The 12,767-nt window shown below is 46.1% G+C and overlaps 2 protein-coding genes across 2 annotated transcripts in view; one reads left to right on the top strand and one right to left on the bottom strand.

The window, feature by feature from the left end:
• The window catches only part of LOC119452966 (transmembrane channel-like protein 7), an 85,028-nt gene extending 84,843 nt beyond the window's left edge, over positions 1-185 (top strand). The window contains exon 16 of the mRNA XM_049667447.1: positions 7-185. Within this exon, the coding sequence (XP_049523404.1) occupies positions 7-151 (145 nt within the window). The 3' untranslated portion in view covers positions 152-185. The remainder of the gene's footprint in view (positions 1-6) is intronic.
• Positions 186-4,584: 4,399 nt separating this feature from the next.
• On the bottom strand, positions 4,585-12,565 carry LOC125945442 (uncharacterized). Its single transcript, XM_049667196.1, has 5 exons — positions 12,392-12,565; positions 10,853-10,970; positions 9,344-9,537; positions 6,916-7,220; positions 4,585-5,297 (listed from the first exon to the last, which is right to left on the bottom strand). Exons 1-5 carry the CDS (start codon positions 12,563-12,565, stop codon positions 4,868-4,870), a joined length of 1,221 nt encoding a protein of 406 aa, XP_049523153.1. The 3' UTR covers positions 4,585-4,867.
• Between the last annotated feature and the right edge of the window lie 202 nt (positions 12,566-12,767).

Raw genomic sequence — 12,767 nt, 5'->3', positions numbered from 1 at the left:
CAGCAGGTTCCTGCTCCAGGGTGTCGCCTGCTGGGTCCTCGCTGGCTGCCGTCATCTGGGAGATGTCCTCCGTGTCCAGCGACTGGGGCTGCTCTTCTGTGGACGTCATTTGCCCGCTCGTTCCTGGCTCGCTCTCCTGCTCTGTCTCTAATTCCCCCTGGGAAGACGTGGCACGTGGAGAGAGAGAGAGAGAGAGAGAGAGAGAGAGAGAGAGAGAGAGAGAGAGAAGAATGATAAGAGAAAGGCAGGGAGGTTAACCGTGGCTCAGTTTGGTTAACAGTGCAATATACTCTGAATGCGGGGAAACGCCGGGTACTCAAATGAAACTAGAGAGGTTATTAATACGAAATCGTTATATGGCTCATGAGGCGGAAAATCCGGCGTTGGCATGACCACGATGGTCCAAGAAGTCAAGTGAGCCAATCGAGGCAAGTGATGACGTCAATTAAGGCGAAGTTAATTACTACATAGTGTTAATTATGGCAAGATAGATCTAATTAAGGCACTCGAACCCATGACCTTTGGTGTTCATTAAGGCGAAGTTAAGGCACAATTTAAGGTAGAGGTAATTAGCTCACTCAAACCCACGACCTTGCGTTGTGCACACCTTGTGGCGAACACCGTTGGTTGTCGCAAATACACAATGCATCAGAACGTTTCGGTAGTTACTACTTCAACGACTAAAAGAGCCATAGGTATTGTGCGGTAGTCGTAATGCATTTATACACGTAGGGATAACTAAGTGCCCCTTGAATTTTAACGCGACAGCGTTAAAATTCAGGGGGCACTTAGTCGCAGAAAATCTGGCGTCGGCAACCGGCGTGTGATCGCGAGTGGCGGAGAGAATCATCCAACCACATCGACCGCACAGGCCCTCCACGTGGTGCAAGGTTTTGGTGAACAAAAATTGAATTTTCACAGTGAAATTCGTCCGAAAATGGTTAAGTACGACTTTACCATTCAGCGTCGGATTCGCCGTCGGATTGTTTACCAATCGGCGTCGGATTGTAATTTGAATGTACGAGAAAACTTAATTCTGCTACGAGGAAACTCAAACACAAACCCCCTTTTCAGCATTTCTACCAGACCCGCGCGCGTCGGGGCAATAGCAAACGATTAATAAAATAAAAGAGGTGCTAGGGCCTTCACATTTTAATATAAGACCACTTATATTGCCCCTGGAAAAACGTCTTTCCAGCAATGCATTTCAGTTTAAAAGTGAAGCCGACTTTAAGGGGATCGGTGTAAGCTTGGTCTTTGTAAGCTGGCGTTCCCACGTTCAGTGTTGCAGTGAATGAAGCCTACTTGCCGTATGCGAACGATGCGATGCGAATGGGTCCCGATAACGCTATCGCGTTCTACTCTTAAAGGCGAAGCTTAAGCGTCCTGAATTTTTTTTTTTTGCTTGTCGCATTGTTCAGGTGCATACCTGACAAGAGAGATGCCCAAGCATAACAAAGTGCAAACATGAGCAATTTGTTATTGACTATGTACTATCGACCAAAAAAGCTTACGGACCACTGGGATCTCCGAAAACACAAATATCCGAGCAGCATTCAAAAGTAGCCAGTAAAACCGTACATCACAATGTTGTTCGCATATACCAGTAGAGGCTGGAAATGGGAATACCAGGCAGCGCTTTTAGGCTGCGGAGATATTCAGCTTTTTGTCAGATCCTTTGGTCCGTAAACGTTTTTGGTCGATAGTACTTGCTGCCTGTACTCGATAGTACGTCGCGTCGCATATGTGTATTGGGGATGAATCTTCATATTTGTATAACAGCGGCTATATCAAAGAAACTTAGAGAAAAGCAAATAAACTTGAAAGAACTTGTTCAAAGTGATAGGCGTGACGTTCGGAGGCATATCGCAGCGTGGGTGGGAGAGCGACTAGCTGATATTCCAGCAATGGAGATGAAGAAGGGGAGGTCTTGTAGCGCGTAGAACTGGTAACCCTCGGCTACCATCGTAACGCTCGAGGATACCCTAGGTTAAAGTCCTTAGATATTTTGAGCGGAAATTATAGGGACTTTACCCTAGGTAACCGTCGCCATTGACAGGTTATAATGGCTGCGCTGCGTCTCCTGCGGTAACTAATTGTTTTCATCCAAGCGCCTCATCAGTATGTTTCACTTGCATAGCTGAAGAACCAAATGTACAGACAAAAAAGCCCCGTTTACATGAATGCGCCAGTGTCGCATCACATCGCATTTCTAGCGCATCGCATTCATGTAAACAGCGGTAATGCGCTAGGAAGGCGCATCGCATTAATGCGCCAGGCGAGGGTAGATTTACGGGCGCTAGTCAGCTCTCGCGGAGCCTGTAAACGCAGGATCGTCGAGAGCGGAGGCGCCTAACAAGACCTTCGATGACAACCGTGAAGCTACTGAGAGGGGAGAACGGAGGCGGGGGCGTCTAACAATACCTTCGATGACAACCGCGAAGACGCTACCGAGAAGCAAGCGAGAGCCGATGGGAGGCCTCTAACGACACCGTCGCTACATGTAAACGGCGTTCGCATCGCCTTTCCCAAATGCGCTTGGAAATGCGATGCGCCACTGTCGCATTCATGTAAACGGGGCTAAAGTCGCATGAAGGTAATTTGACGCAAGCAAAGCAAGGCGTATCAAACTGTATGTTATTACCAGCCAATCTAAGAAGCCTCCAGTATGTTTGAATTATTCGCAACTAAACAATTTGTAATGAATAAATAAACAAATTCTTGATAAATTTACGACTGAGAGTTGGTTGCGGTAATACGGCTCTATTTTTTAACAGCGAAGCTCTTCTAGCTAACCGTAAGAAGTGGCGCCTGCTGTCGCATAACCTCGCCGAGCTATGACGTCACTGCGCTGCCTAGCAGCCACCTCGCGGAGCGGCGTGTGCCTCGCCGCCTCCTCTCCGTGCCGTGCACTCGTTGCCTTGACATGGGACGTTAAGGAGAGGGAAGGAGAGCATGTGCGCGGCGCGCACATGCTCTCTGCCGCCCGCGTTGCCGCCCGCGTTGCACATGCCGCCCGCGTTGCCGAGCCGCGCATGCGCCGAAGCAGTCGATGACATCAGCTCGCGTTGTCTAGTAACCGCCGGCGCAGGGGCGCGCTCGCTTCGCCCGACACTAGGCCGCTTCGATTATCCGTCTCTGACAGTCCCGGACTGTCCGAGAAGCTGCACACGCAACGTTCATTGGCTGAAAGCACTGCTTCGGGCAGTCCGGGACTGTCACGGAGGGATAATCGAAGAGGCCCACAGACACGGCTCCTGCCTGCCTGCCTGCGTTTGTGGCATTCCAGGAACGCTTGTCACTCGTAGGCGCCGACGCGTCCTGCGCTAGTCACGCGAAATGTCGCAAAAGGGAAGGTACCTCCGAAAATGATCGCTCGAGAATACCTTCCCTACATGCGTAGTTAAGTTAAACCAAGTTAAGACCTAGCAGGAACCAAGTTAATACCTAGCAGTAGCAGCCAGTAAGACTTGAGGATTGGCACTTTCGCTGTGCCTAAGCTTTGCACGACGGAGCGCAAACTTGCCCGCATTTTTTTTTCACTTTTACGAAGGCTTTTCATATCGCGGCATACTTTAAAATTTTATATACGGTATAAATGGAGTATCTTTGAAAGCCGCAAGGTTACCTTGTGAATTGAGAGCAAATGGTTCATATATCCTGAATATTATGAGATTCTGTAGTTGGTAACATTGGTGTACTTGAGGGTCCTATACTAAATTATTTGTTAATCGAGCTCTATATAATGATCTTCCGAACTGTATTACCTATACTGAATTGTATTATATGCCGATTACTCAACAGTATTCCCTTCCCACAATTCGTTAGATGTGTTAACTTCTGCTTTAAATCAAGAGCCCACGAGTGTTACACCATAACGCCTAAAGAACGTGCTATAGATTGATCAATAAATCGCTAAGTGCGTTATTTCTTGAGCCAGGAAAATTTATGCCGTCGAAACGTCTTTCATTTATATAAATTATTACCCTGTTCTTATTAGCAGCTGCACTTTCCAATCTACAGTATAAATGGTTGCGAAGTTTGAACTTGGAGAGCCTATAGAAATAATGAACTTCTGCGCAGGGAAAAAAAAAAAAAAGAAAAGAAAACGAATTGCTAATACTCACGAAGTGCAAGTGCTGAGGATCTCGGAGAGATCTGCTTTCATTTATATAAAACAGCGTGTCTCTTGATCTATATAGCGAAAGTACAGCCGGTACGCAGGACGGTGGTAGTCTAGCGGTTATATACAACTACTGTCGCCTTAGTTTTAAGATATACTGAGCTTGCTGGTTTGGTTCAGATGTCGTTACTTTCGCGTCTTGCCGCTGATTAGTTTCATCGATCGGTCAGACGCAAATGCTGCATGGTACGGAGTGCGTACGTGTAACTCAAATGCCCAGGATTTTAGGTTAAACGAGCTCATTCTGAGACCTATTACGAGCATTTGATTAACTCATACACTGTCGCATTCAAGCTTATAGAATCATAACGGAAATAAAAGCTGCGTCTCGAGACAAAACATTATCACTAAGTACCATATACTGTAGCTCTAGTTCCACTACCGACTGGCGAGCTCGTATGAAGCAGTGGCGGTATCATCATGATATAGGGCGTAATGTTTACCGGGAAACGCTGGCGGCGAACGCTATGCACGATGGCGAGCTTTCTGTTTTCTTTCCCCCGCACAGCGGGCGTCCGCCGCTGCTGCGGATACGCGGAGGCGAGCGCCATCTGGATGGTGTTGCAACGAACCGAGCGCCGCGCGCCACTCTGCGATTGGTGGAAACGCCGTCTCTTGCGTGGGCCGATCCCGGAGATAGTATAAAGCCGCGCCAAAAAAAAAAGCATTATTTTCAGGTTTCTGTTATTCTTTCGCATTTTTAATATTTGAGTCTGAGAAGATTTTCCATACAAGGCATGCACTGTCGGTGTTTTGTTTCATGACATTTGTTTGTAGGCTGTCATTCTCAAAATTTCGAGAAATCCATTTGTCAAGAATGTAAGACAAGGTATGAGCAACTTTAGCGATAGAAGGGTGTGGCAGTATTACCCGCATATACCGCTTACCATGTAGCAAGGCGTGGCATATACATATACCTAAATATATACGGCATTTTTCCGTATAGCGGACAACGCGAGACGATGCCGACACCGGATTTTCTGCGACAAGGGCCCTTAACGTTACTACGTTAAAACACGCGCAGCCCAGCATTCTCACCTCTCCTGTCGGTGCTTGCGAAATGGTTGTCGGCGGCCACTTGAAAGGCGCAGCTTGAGTCTGGGTCTCCAGTTTGCTGCAAAGAGGAGGGAGAAATGCACTGGAGATCTGTCGGCATTCCTATAACGCGTGATAAAGAAGACTGCCTAGTAAATGCCGACGTTGGAATTTCAGAGAGCCGTAGCGAAATACTGGGCATCTCGACACACATGCAAAAGAAGAAAACAAAACAAGCGAACCTGCATGTTTAATGCAGTCTTTGTTTTCATCCGGGCTATGAGGTCGAAAAAGGAAAGATGAGTTAACAGCCTGGCAAGTTCCTTGTTTTACTAAGGAGCATGCCGGATGTTTACAAGCGGTTACGGTATATTGGTGAAACGGAGAATATTGAACGAAATTTTAAATCTTTGGGTCCTGGGTTACAGTTTGAAAAAAAAAAATCCTAAATTGTATGCCTTATCTCTTGCATAATTGTGTTGTAAGGGGTTAGAAAACTAGATCCGCTTATACAATGGAAACAGGTAATGCGCGTGGTACACTAATTACGAATAATAGCTGGCACTAACTCGATGTGCAAAATCACACAAAGATAAGATAACATATAGAGCGTTGTTGTCCTATCAATATTTCAGTTTCAAAAATAGTAATAAAAATATATGCCAGCTTGCTTTTGAACATTTTTCTATAGAAATACCAGAAATGTCATAATAATTCAGAATTTATGGCATCAAGCTTCTTTTTCAAGATTTGGTCACCCTGGTTTGTTGTGCATGCGGAGCCCTACTTTTCATACTATAAATACCATATTATGTACCAGGTACCTACGTATGGAATTGTTAACTTTGGCCATCTACGGGTAAGAAAATTATGGTTGTTTACATTCTAATTATGTCTGTCAGTCTTCCCGAAAAATGGAGCAGACAGATGATACTAAGCGGCGGTATAAAGGTCCCTAAGCATTTTTTTTGTAGTATATTGGTTTTGTAGATTTCTAGCCCTACGCTTCAATCAAATTGTTGCACGACTGCCGTACAAGAGAGGAGAGTTTATTGAGGAAACACCAAGATGTTGGTCTGGAGTTGCAGCCCTCTGGCTTGCCACTGTGCTCAGAGGGAAGACGAGACAATGAGTGATCATGATGATTGGCAGTAGGATGAGATTATATACACGTTCGTATCCGAAGGTCCCGTTCGGAGCCTTGAGGGTAGGCCTGTGTCGTGGCAGCAGTCGAAATTCATCGTAACTTTCGTTTACTGCGCCGACTCGTTGGGCCCACGTGTGTGTATGCCGTAGCCGTTCAAGGCCCATAAATTGTCACATCAGCCGGCACTGCTCAGATTGTCTGCTCAGAAAGTCTTCTGACCAAAAGGCGACGAAGGCGCTACTGAAGTTTCGGTCAAGCGACCTGCTTGAACGACTGTGACACTCCTGCTTTCCTTTGCGTCTGTGTGTGTGTTTTTTTTATATCCCTCTCTTTCTATGTGTGTGCCTTTTTCTTTATCTTTTTATCTCCCCTTACCCTTTCCCCTGTGCAGGGTAGCAAACTGGATATCCACCTTCCGGTTAACCTCCCTGCCTTTTCATATCTCGTTTGTCTCTTCCTCTCTCTAAATTATCGCCGCAGTCGGTAAAATAAGTCGGAACAGTCTGCGCGTAAACATTTCAACGTAACATCGAGATATTCCTCCGCTGACCTGAGGTCGACCTCGCCGTCGTCGTCCTCGTCGTCTTCGTCGTCGTCTTCGGCCTGAGTCTCGTCCTGGTCGTCCGACACCGAGGCCAGAGCTCCGGACGCCGTGTCACCGGACGGCGACGACGAAGACGACGGGGCTGCCGACGACTCCGTAGAGCGACTCCAGCTCGACTCCTGCTCCTCGGATGATGAAGTCTCGCCGTAGCCCGTGTCGCCGCCGCCGCCGCCGCATTGCGCAGCTTCGTCGCCGGCTTCGCTGCTGTGGCACTGGACTGCCGCCGAAGCGCTCCTGGTGGGGCTCGGACCCTATACAACGGAGAGGCGGACAGAAAGGAACATCGACATACGTCTTGTTGAGTCTAAGTGGTGCTGCGTAGCTAATGGAACACATATGTATTATAGAGATATGCAAGAACACTATTTTGAGAGAATTAGAGGCATACCACATTCAGAAAACGCCTTGTTGGGACTTGTGGCATGAAACTAGAAAACCGTTATCTGTTTCTTTTTCGTTTTCACTTGCGGTCCTGCGGTTATGATAATGTCTTCGATTGTCTTGTGTAATATATAGGCGATTTTGCAGGCCTCATAGTACAGTTGGTAGTAGCTCTCGCCCTGTCTCCTTCGTATATGTGTGTGTTAATTTTTACCTCTGTTCTCGAAAGAAGTAACGTGCCTTGCCACGCCCCAAGGGCAAGGTAATGGGAGAGTCAAAATAAATATGTCTAGGCTGACCTCTATTACTAAATAACGCATCTAAATAAGGAGTATTCACGAAACGCCACATACTCCATGTTCGTCTTCGCGCGCTTTGGCCAGACCTGGCCCTTGCGCGATGACCAACGGAAATAATAATGTTGTTGTCCCATGCACAGCTTTCATTGTGCTTCTGAAGATTAACAAATCGAGAAAAGGCGTAACTTTTCACCGTGCCGGACGTACAACAATATGGCCGCCTCAATGACGTCAGTGCCAATACCTCCCTGTGCTAAAAAATGCCGGCAAATCACACGCCCGGTAGGTAACGATGTTATGCGAAGCAGTGTGCGGGAAGCCTACCAAGTTGACGAAACGGCCATGAGAGCACCAAGACGTCGGCGGATGTTTCATGACCTACATAACACGCATGTTGTGATAGTCATGTCATGACCCATCATTTATGTTCGTCATACACTCTTGTCATACTATGCCAATTTTGGTACCTACCAAGTTAACGAAACGACCATGAGAGCACCAAACCCGCCGTGGTTGCTCAGTGGCTATGGTGTTGGGCTGCTGAGCACGAGGTCGCGGGATCGAATCCCGGCCATGGCGGCCGCATTTCGATGGGGGCGAAATGCGAAAACACCCGTGTACTTCAATTTAGGTGCACGTGAAAGAACCCCAGGTGGTCCAAATTTCTGGAGTCCCCCACTACGGCGTGCCTCATAATCAAATAGTGGTTTTGGCACATAAAACCCCATAATTTTCATGAGAGCACCAAGAAGTTGGCGGCTGTTTCATGACCTACATGACACGCATGTCATGATATTCATGTCATGACCTATCATTTATGTTCGTCATACACTCTTGTCATACTATGACAATTTTGGTACATACCAAGTTAACGAAACGACCATGAGAGCACCAAGACGTAGGCAGATAGATAGATAGATAGATAGATAGATAGATAGATAGATAGATAGATAGATAGATAGATAGATAGATAGATAGATAGATACCCTCAAAGTGGCAAATGTTCGCCAAGAAATGCTTAGCATTTAAAAAAGCCACTCTTACAGGACAGGTGGCGACGCCGCCTTCTAGTTCCTGCATCAGCTCGACGTGATGTCATGAATTTGACGCCGTCTGCTCGGGCCAGCCTTATTTTTCATCGGTAAAGATGAACTAAATTGTATTCTAAAACCCTTCTTTCGTTTTCGCGCCTTTTCTTTTTTTTTTTTTGGCTTACGAAGACCCTGATGGAGGTGAGACTGGTGTTTTTTTAGCATTCTCAAAGCGTAATATACCAACTCCAGGGTTGCTTGCTATTAATGCGAAAGCATTTTATGCCCCATGAGACAGGAAAGGCGGCGTTGTCCTCAACGAGGGCTACCAAAGATCATTATCAGCGTGGATTAAGGTGGATTAAAGTGAATTAAGGTTGGTACAAATTAGAGCAAGGTGGAATAAGGTGGATTAAAGTGGATTGAGGTGTATTAAGGTTCGTACAAATTAGAGCAAGGTGGATTAAGGTAGAGTTGTGAAGGAAACGTGACAATGTATGACGTCAGGTATCATGGACGTAACCAATTAATTGGAGAAGTAGTAAATCTTTCGCATTTAAATCAAGTATAAGGATACTTAAATGACCGCCAATTTTACATATTTACCTTCAATGTCTCCCCGCGTCAACTTAATTTTCACGCGATAGCGCTCAAGCGGCTCACCTTGTCCGTGTGCGTGGTAGCGCTGCCTCCGAAGCGAAGCAGGGCGACCCCTGGCGGCAATCCCCCCGAGCCGCTGCTGCTGCTCACGAGGCTCGAGTCGAGGTCCGAGGTGCGCGGTTCCCGGGGGCAGCAGACGGCGTCGGCGGCCGCGAAGCTGCTTGTTCGTCTCCTCGCCTGAGGAGGGCTCGGCTGATCTGCGAACCGACAGCCAGCTGCTCGCTTGAAGACGCCTATGTAGCGAAAGTTGGAATCAGCTAGCGCAAGACAGGGGTAATTGGAGATCGCAGCGAGAGGCCTTCGTCCTGCATTGGACATAAAATATAGGCGGATGATGATGATGACGTAACGAGAGACGTCGATGCCGGCACTGATCACCGTTCGGCAACACACATTAGCGTGGCGTTAAGGACGACCAAGGAGCCTCACTTTATCCAAGCCCTTATGAAGTTGTGAACTTGCGGAAGTTGGCATAATGCATGGAATTCGTTTACATGAACTCGACGCTAGTGGGTCGAGTCTGATTTCGGGATGACCCAGCCCGACTCGATAGCGTTTATATTAGGCATGTGCGAGTATTCGAAAATTTCGATTTTTATAGATTACTGTATTTTTGATATTCGTATTCGATTCGAAAACTAGGTATTTGATAATTTTCGAATATTTGGTTGGATACTAATATTCGAAGCAAATAGAATATATTGCTGGCTGTCGGGAGCAAACGTGGTCTTTAGCGTTAAAAAAAATCTAAGCTAAGAATATGGGGCTGATTTTGTGTTTAATTTTATGATAATTTCGTGATGCTGTCGAAATTTTGCCTGTAAAGCTTGCTTAGCCACGAGATGTTTAAGGTTTGCGGAAAAGCCAGCCTTTCAATAGCAAGGGGCACGAGTTGGGGGACAGCGATGGTGCACTGTTTTGCAGGCGCCACCCCAATCCTGAGCGTACTGCTTGACAGCAAAGGCGATGAGCGATGGCTGGTACAGGGTCCAATGCCTCTGAGTTTACCGGGAATTGATGAGGTATAATAAGGCACAGGTTGGCGAGAACAGACAGCTAACGGGAATGACTCAATTTTCCAACTTAGCATGAGCCAGATACACAGTATTTTAGTATAACCGCTCACTAGCCTAATTTTTTACCAGTGAGTGACAATGCAGCTGCGATGTTCCAACCTGTTAAAATAGCCCAACTTGCTAATAAATGTATGTGCATATCATTATTCGATATTTGATGGAAGTACTTAGCAACTACAGCGCTCCTGTCGGCCGTTTCTCCAGCCTCTGTCCCGTTTTCGCGCTGCCAGTTTGCCGTATTATGTCGAAAAAACACTGAGCTTGCCTATTGTAATATAATTGAATTGCCCAAAATTTTGCCAATCCTGAGACCATTGTTTCAACTCGTGGCACATTACGCACTGCAACCGTGCAAATAGGGGATTCCGAGGTTGGTTGCGCATCCCAAAAGACGAGGTTGAATGGCTCGGAAACATTGCGGCAGTGGGTTTCTCACATTTTTGTAAGGGAGAGCCACAGCTTCCCTGTGTTGAGTCGGTTTCTGTGCAGGGATCTTCCTCCGTTTGCGACGAGTGGTGCCGCAGTAGCCGCCGCCTCAGGTAGTACACGGAGGGCTGCGGGCAGACGATCAATCAATCAATCAATCAATCAATCAATCAATCAATCAATCAATCAATCAATCAATCAATCAATCAATCAATCAATCAATCAATCAATCAATCAATCAATCAATCAATCAATCAATCAAGACCATCGAAATGCACAGTTAGGTGTAGACCTTTTTGGAATTCAAGAAGTTTGCACATGCACACATAGAGAAATTAGGACAGACAAGACAAGCGCGCTCGGTGTTTTTTCTTATTTCTTTGTGCGTGTGTGCGTGCGTCCGCGCATTTTGTTCATATAGCGTTGTTATATATGTTCATGTTCTTTTATGTTCATTTTGTGCATGTAGCGGTGTATATATAGATATATATTCTAAGACTTTTTGAAGAAGTTTCTGATCACACAAAGCGCTGTTCCACCTTTTCAGGTAGATTTGTGGAAGAAGCCGAATTTAATTCTTAGAGAAATGGCATTTTCCAGTTCACTAATTGGCTTTTTGTTTATTCATTTTAAGACACACGAAATTACGAAATCGAAAAAGAAGCACCACTTTCGAAATATATCGTCCCAGAATTCTGCTTAAAAAGACGCATTTGTGCTAAAGATAATTGCGTCCAGAACTGCTGGAGGAAGGCTTTCGCGAAGCAGTTTGCTGGAACCCAAATGCAGCACATTTTAAGGACAGATGCCTCGAACGTGGTGAGTCAGGATTTCTGCTAAGCAGGCATCGTTTCACCACCGCTCGGCTTCAGTTTCGCAATTGGGACATTTATCGTAAAGAGAATAATTAAAAAGTTGATCCATTAAAGTTTTTTGTTAATCAGGTAGTTGCGCATTGCTATTTGTCGTACTCGTAATGCTTGCCTCTAGAGTCACGTAATCCACATGAACAGGCTGAATTTTGTCACGTGCTCCACGTGGTTTGTAAAGAAGAAGAAAATAAGTTCAAACTAAAGAAAGAAAACGTATAAGCTTGAGCCCGGTAAAATGGCTATTGATCACGCACAGTTTCCTTCCCCATTGTCTACAACACCTATACGCGACATTACCAAACACACTTTCTAACTCCTTACTTTGCAAGAAGTAATGTTTACAAGTTTTCCTTTTTTCCGTGTTTTGTATCAGACCTGAATAGCCTAACGGAACTTTATAACCCACTCTATGAATAGATGACACGTTTCTTTTTGTTCTTACGCCAGATGCTATCATGTGCGCTTTTTTGTAATATAGTTATTTTGGTAGTTGTGTTGCCCGTCTTGGTTGGACCAGTTTGGTCTGCAATATTTAAAAAATTAAACAAAACGATCCGGAAATGTCATTTGACATTGAGCAGTGGCCTCTTTCACTAATGATCCCTTTACGTGAACATACGTTTTTCAATCGAATTGTTGTTTGCGGAAGCGTGCATTTCACGTCGTGTTTCGCCTACCATGGCATAGCCGCTGGTCGTCGCTGCCGGGTTGGCTGTGGGTTCAAACTCCTTCCGGTTCGTCTCCGAGGGCGGCTGGTGAGGTCTGGTAGCCGTGCTTGCCCACTCCGACCTCATAGCCCTGTTTCTGTACAAGACGGGTGATTCCACGGGAGACTGGTTGGTATACGACATTTTCGGCAACAATACTAGCACAACCGGCGTCCCGTGTTTCCGCGCTGCGCAATAGTACTGATACCCCCCCCCCCTCCCTTAAAAAAAAAAAAAAGAAGAAACGTACTCTAGCGTGATTGCTAGTTGAGCCTGCTTAGCCATTTGTGTCAGCGCATGCACCTTTGCATTTCTACGCTCTGTAGCCGCGTGATGACAGTGTTCA

This window comes from Dermacentor silvarum, chromosome 5 (assembly GCF_013339745.2).
Source record: "Dermacentor silvarum isolate Dsil-2018 chromosome 5, BIME_Dsil_1.4, whole genome shotgun sequence".
Classification (NCBI taxonomy): domain Eukaryota; kingdom Metazoa; phylum Arthropoda; class Arachnida; order Ixodida; family Ixodidae; genus Dermacentor; species Dermacentor silvarum.
Note: the sequence above shows the minus strand (reverse complement) of the source record. Positions and strands in the feature narration are given on the sequence as shown.

Excerpts from the sequence above, each read along its gene's own strand:
- LOC125945442 (XM_049667196.1), bottom strand. The coding sequence starts at position 12,565 with ATGTCGTATACCAACCAGTCTCCCGTGGAATCACCCGTCTTGTACAGA. Across the intron at positions 10,971-12,391 it reads CGACCAGCGGCTATGCCATG|CCCTCCGTGTACTACCTGAG; the intron begins GTAGGCGAAACA and ends GTCTGCCCGCAG. Across the intron at positions 5,298-6,915 it reads GACGGCGAGGTCGACCTCAG|CAAACTGGAGACCCAGACTC; the intron begins GTCAGCGGAGGA and ends TCCTCTTTGCAG.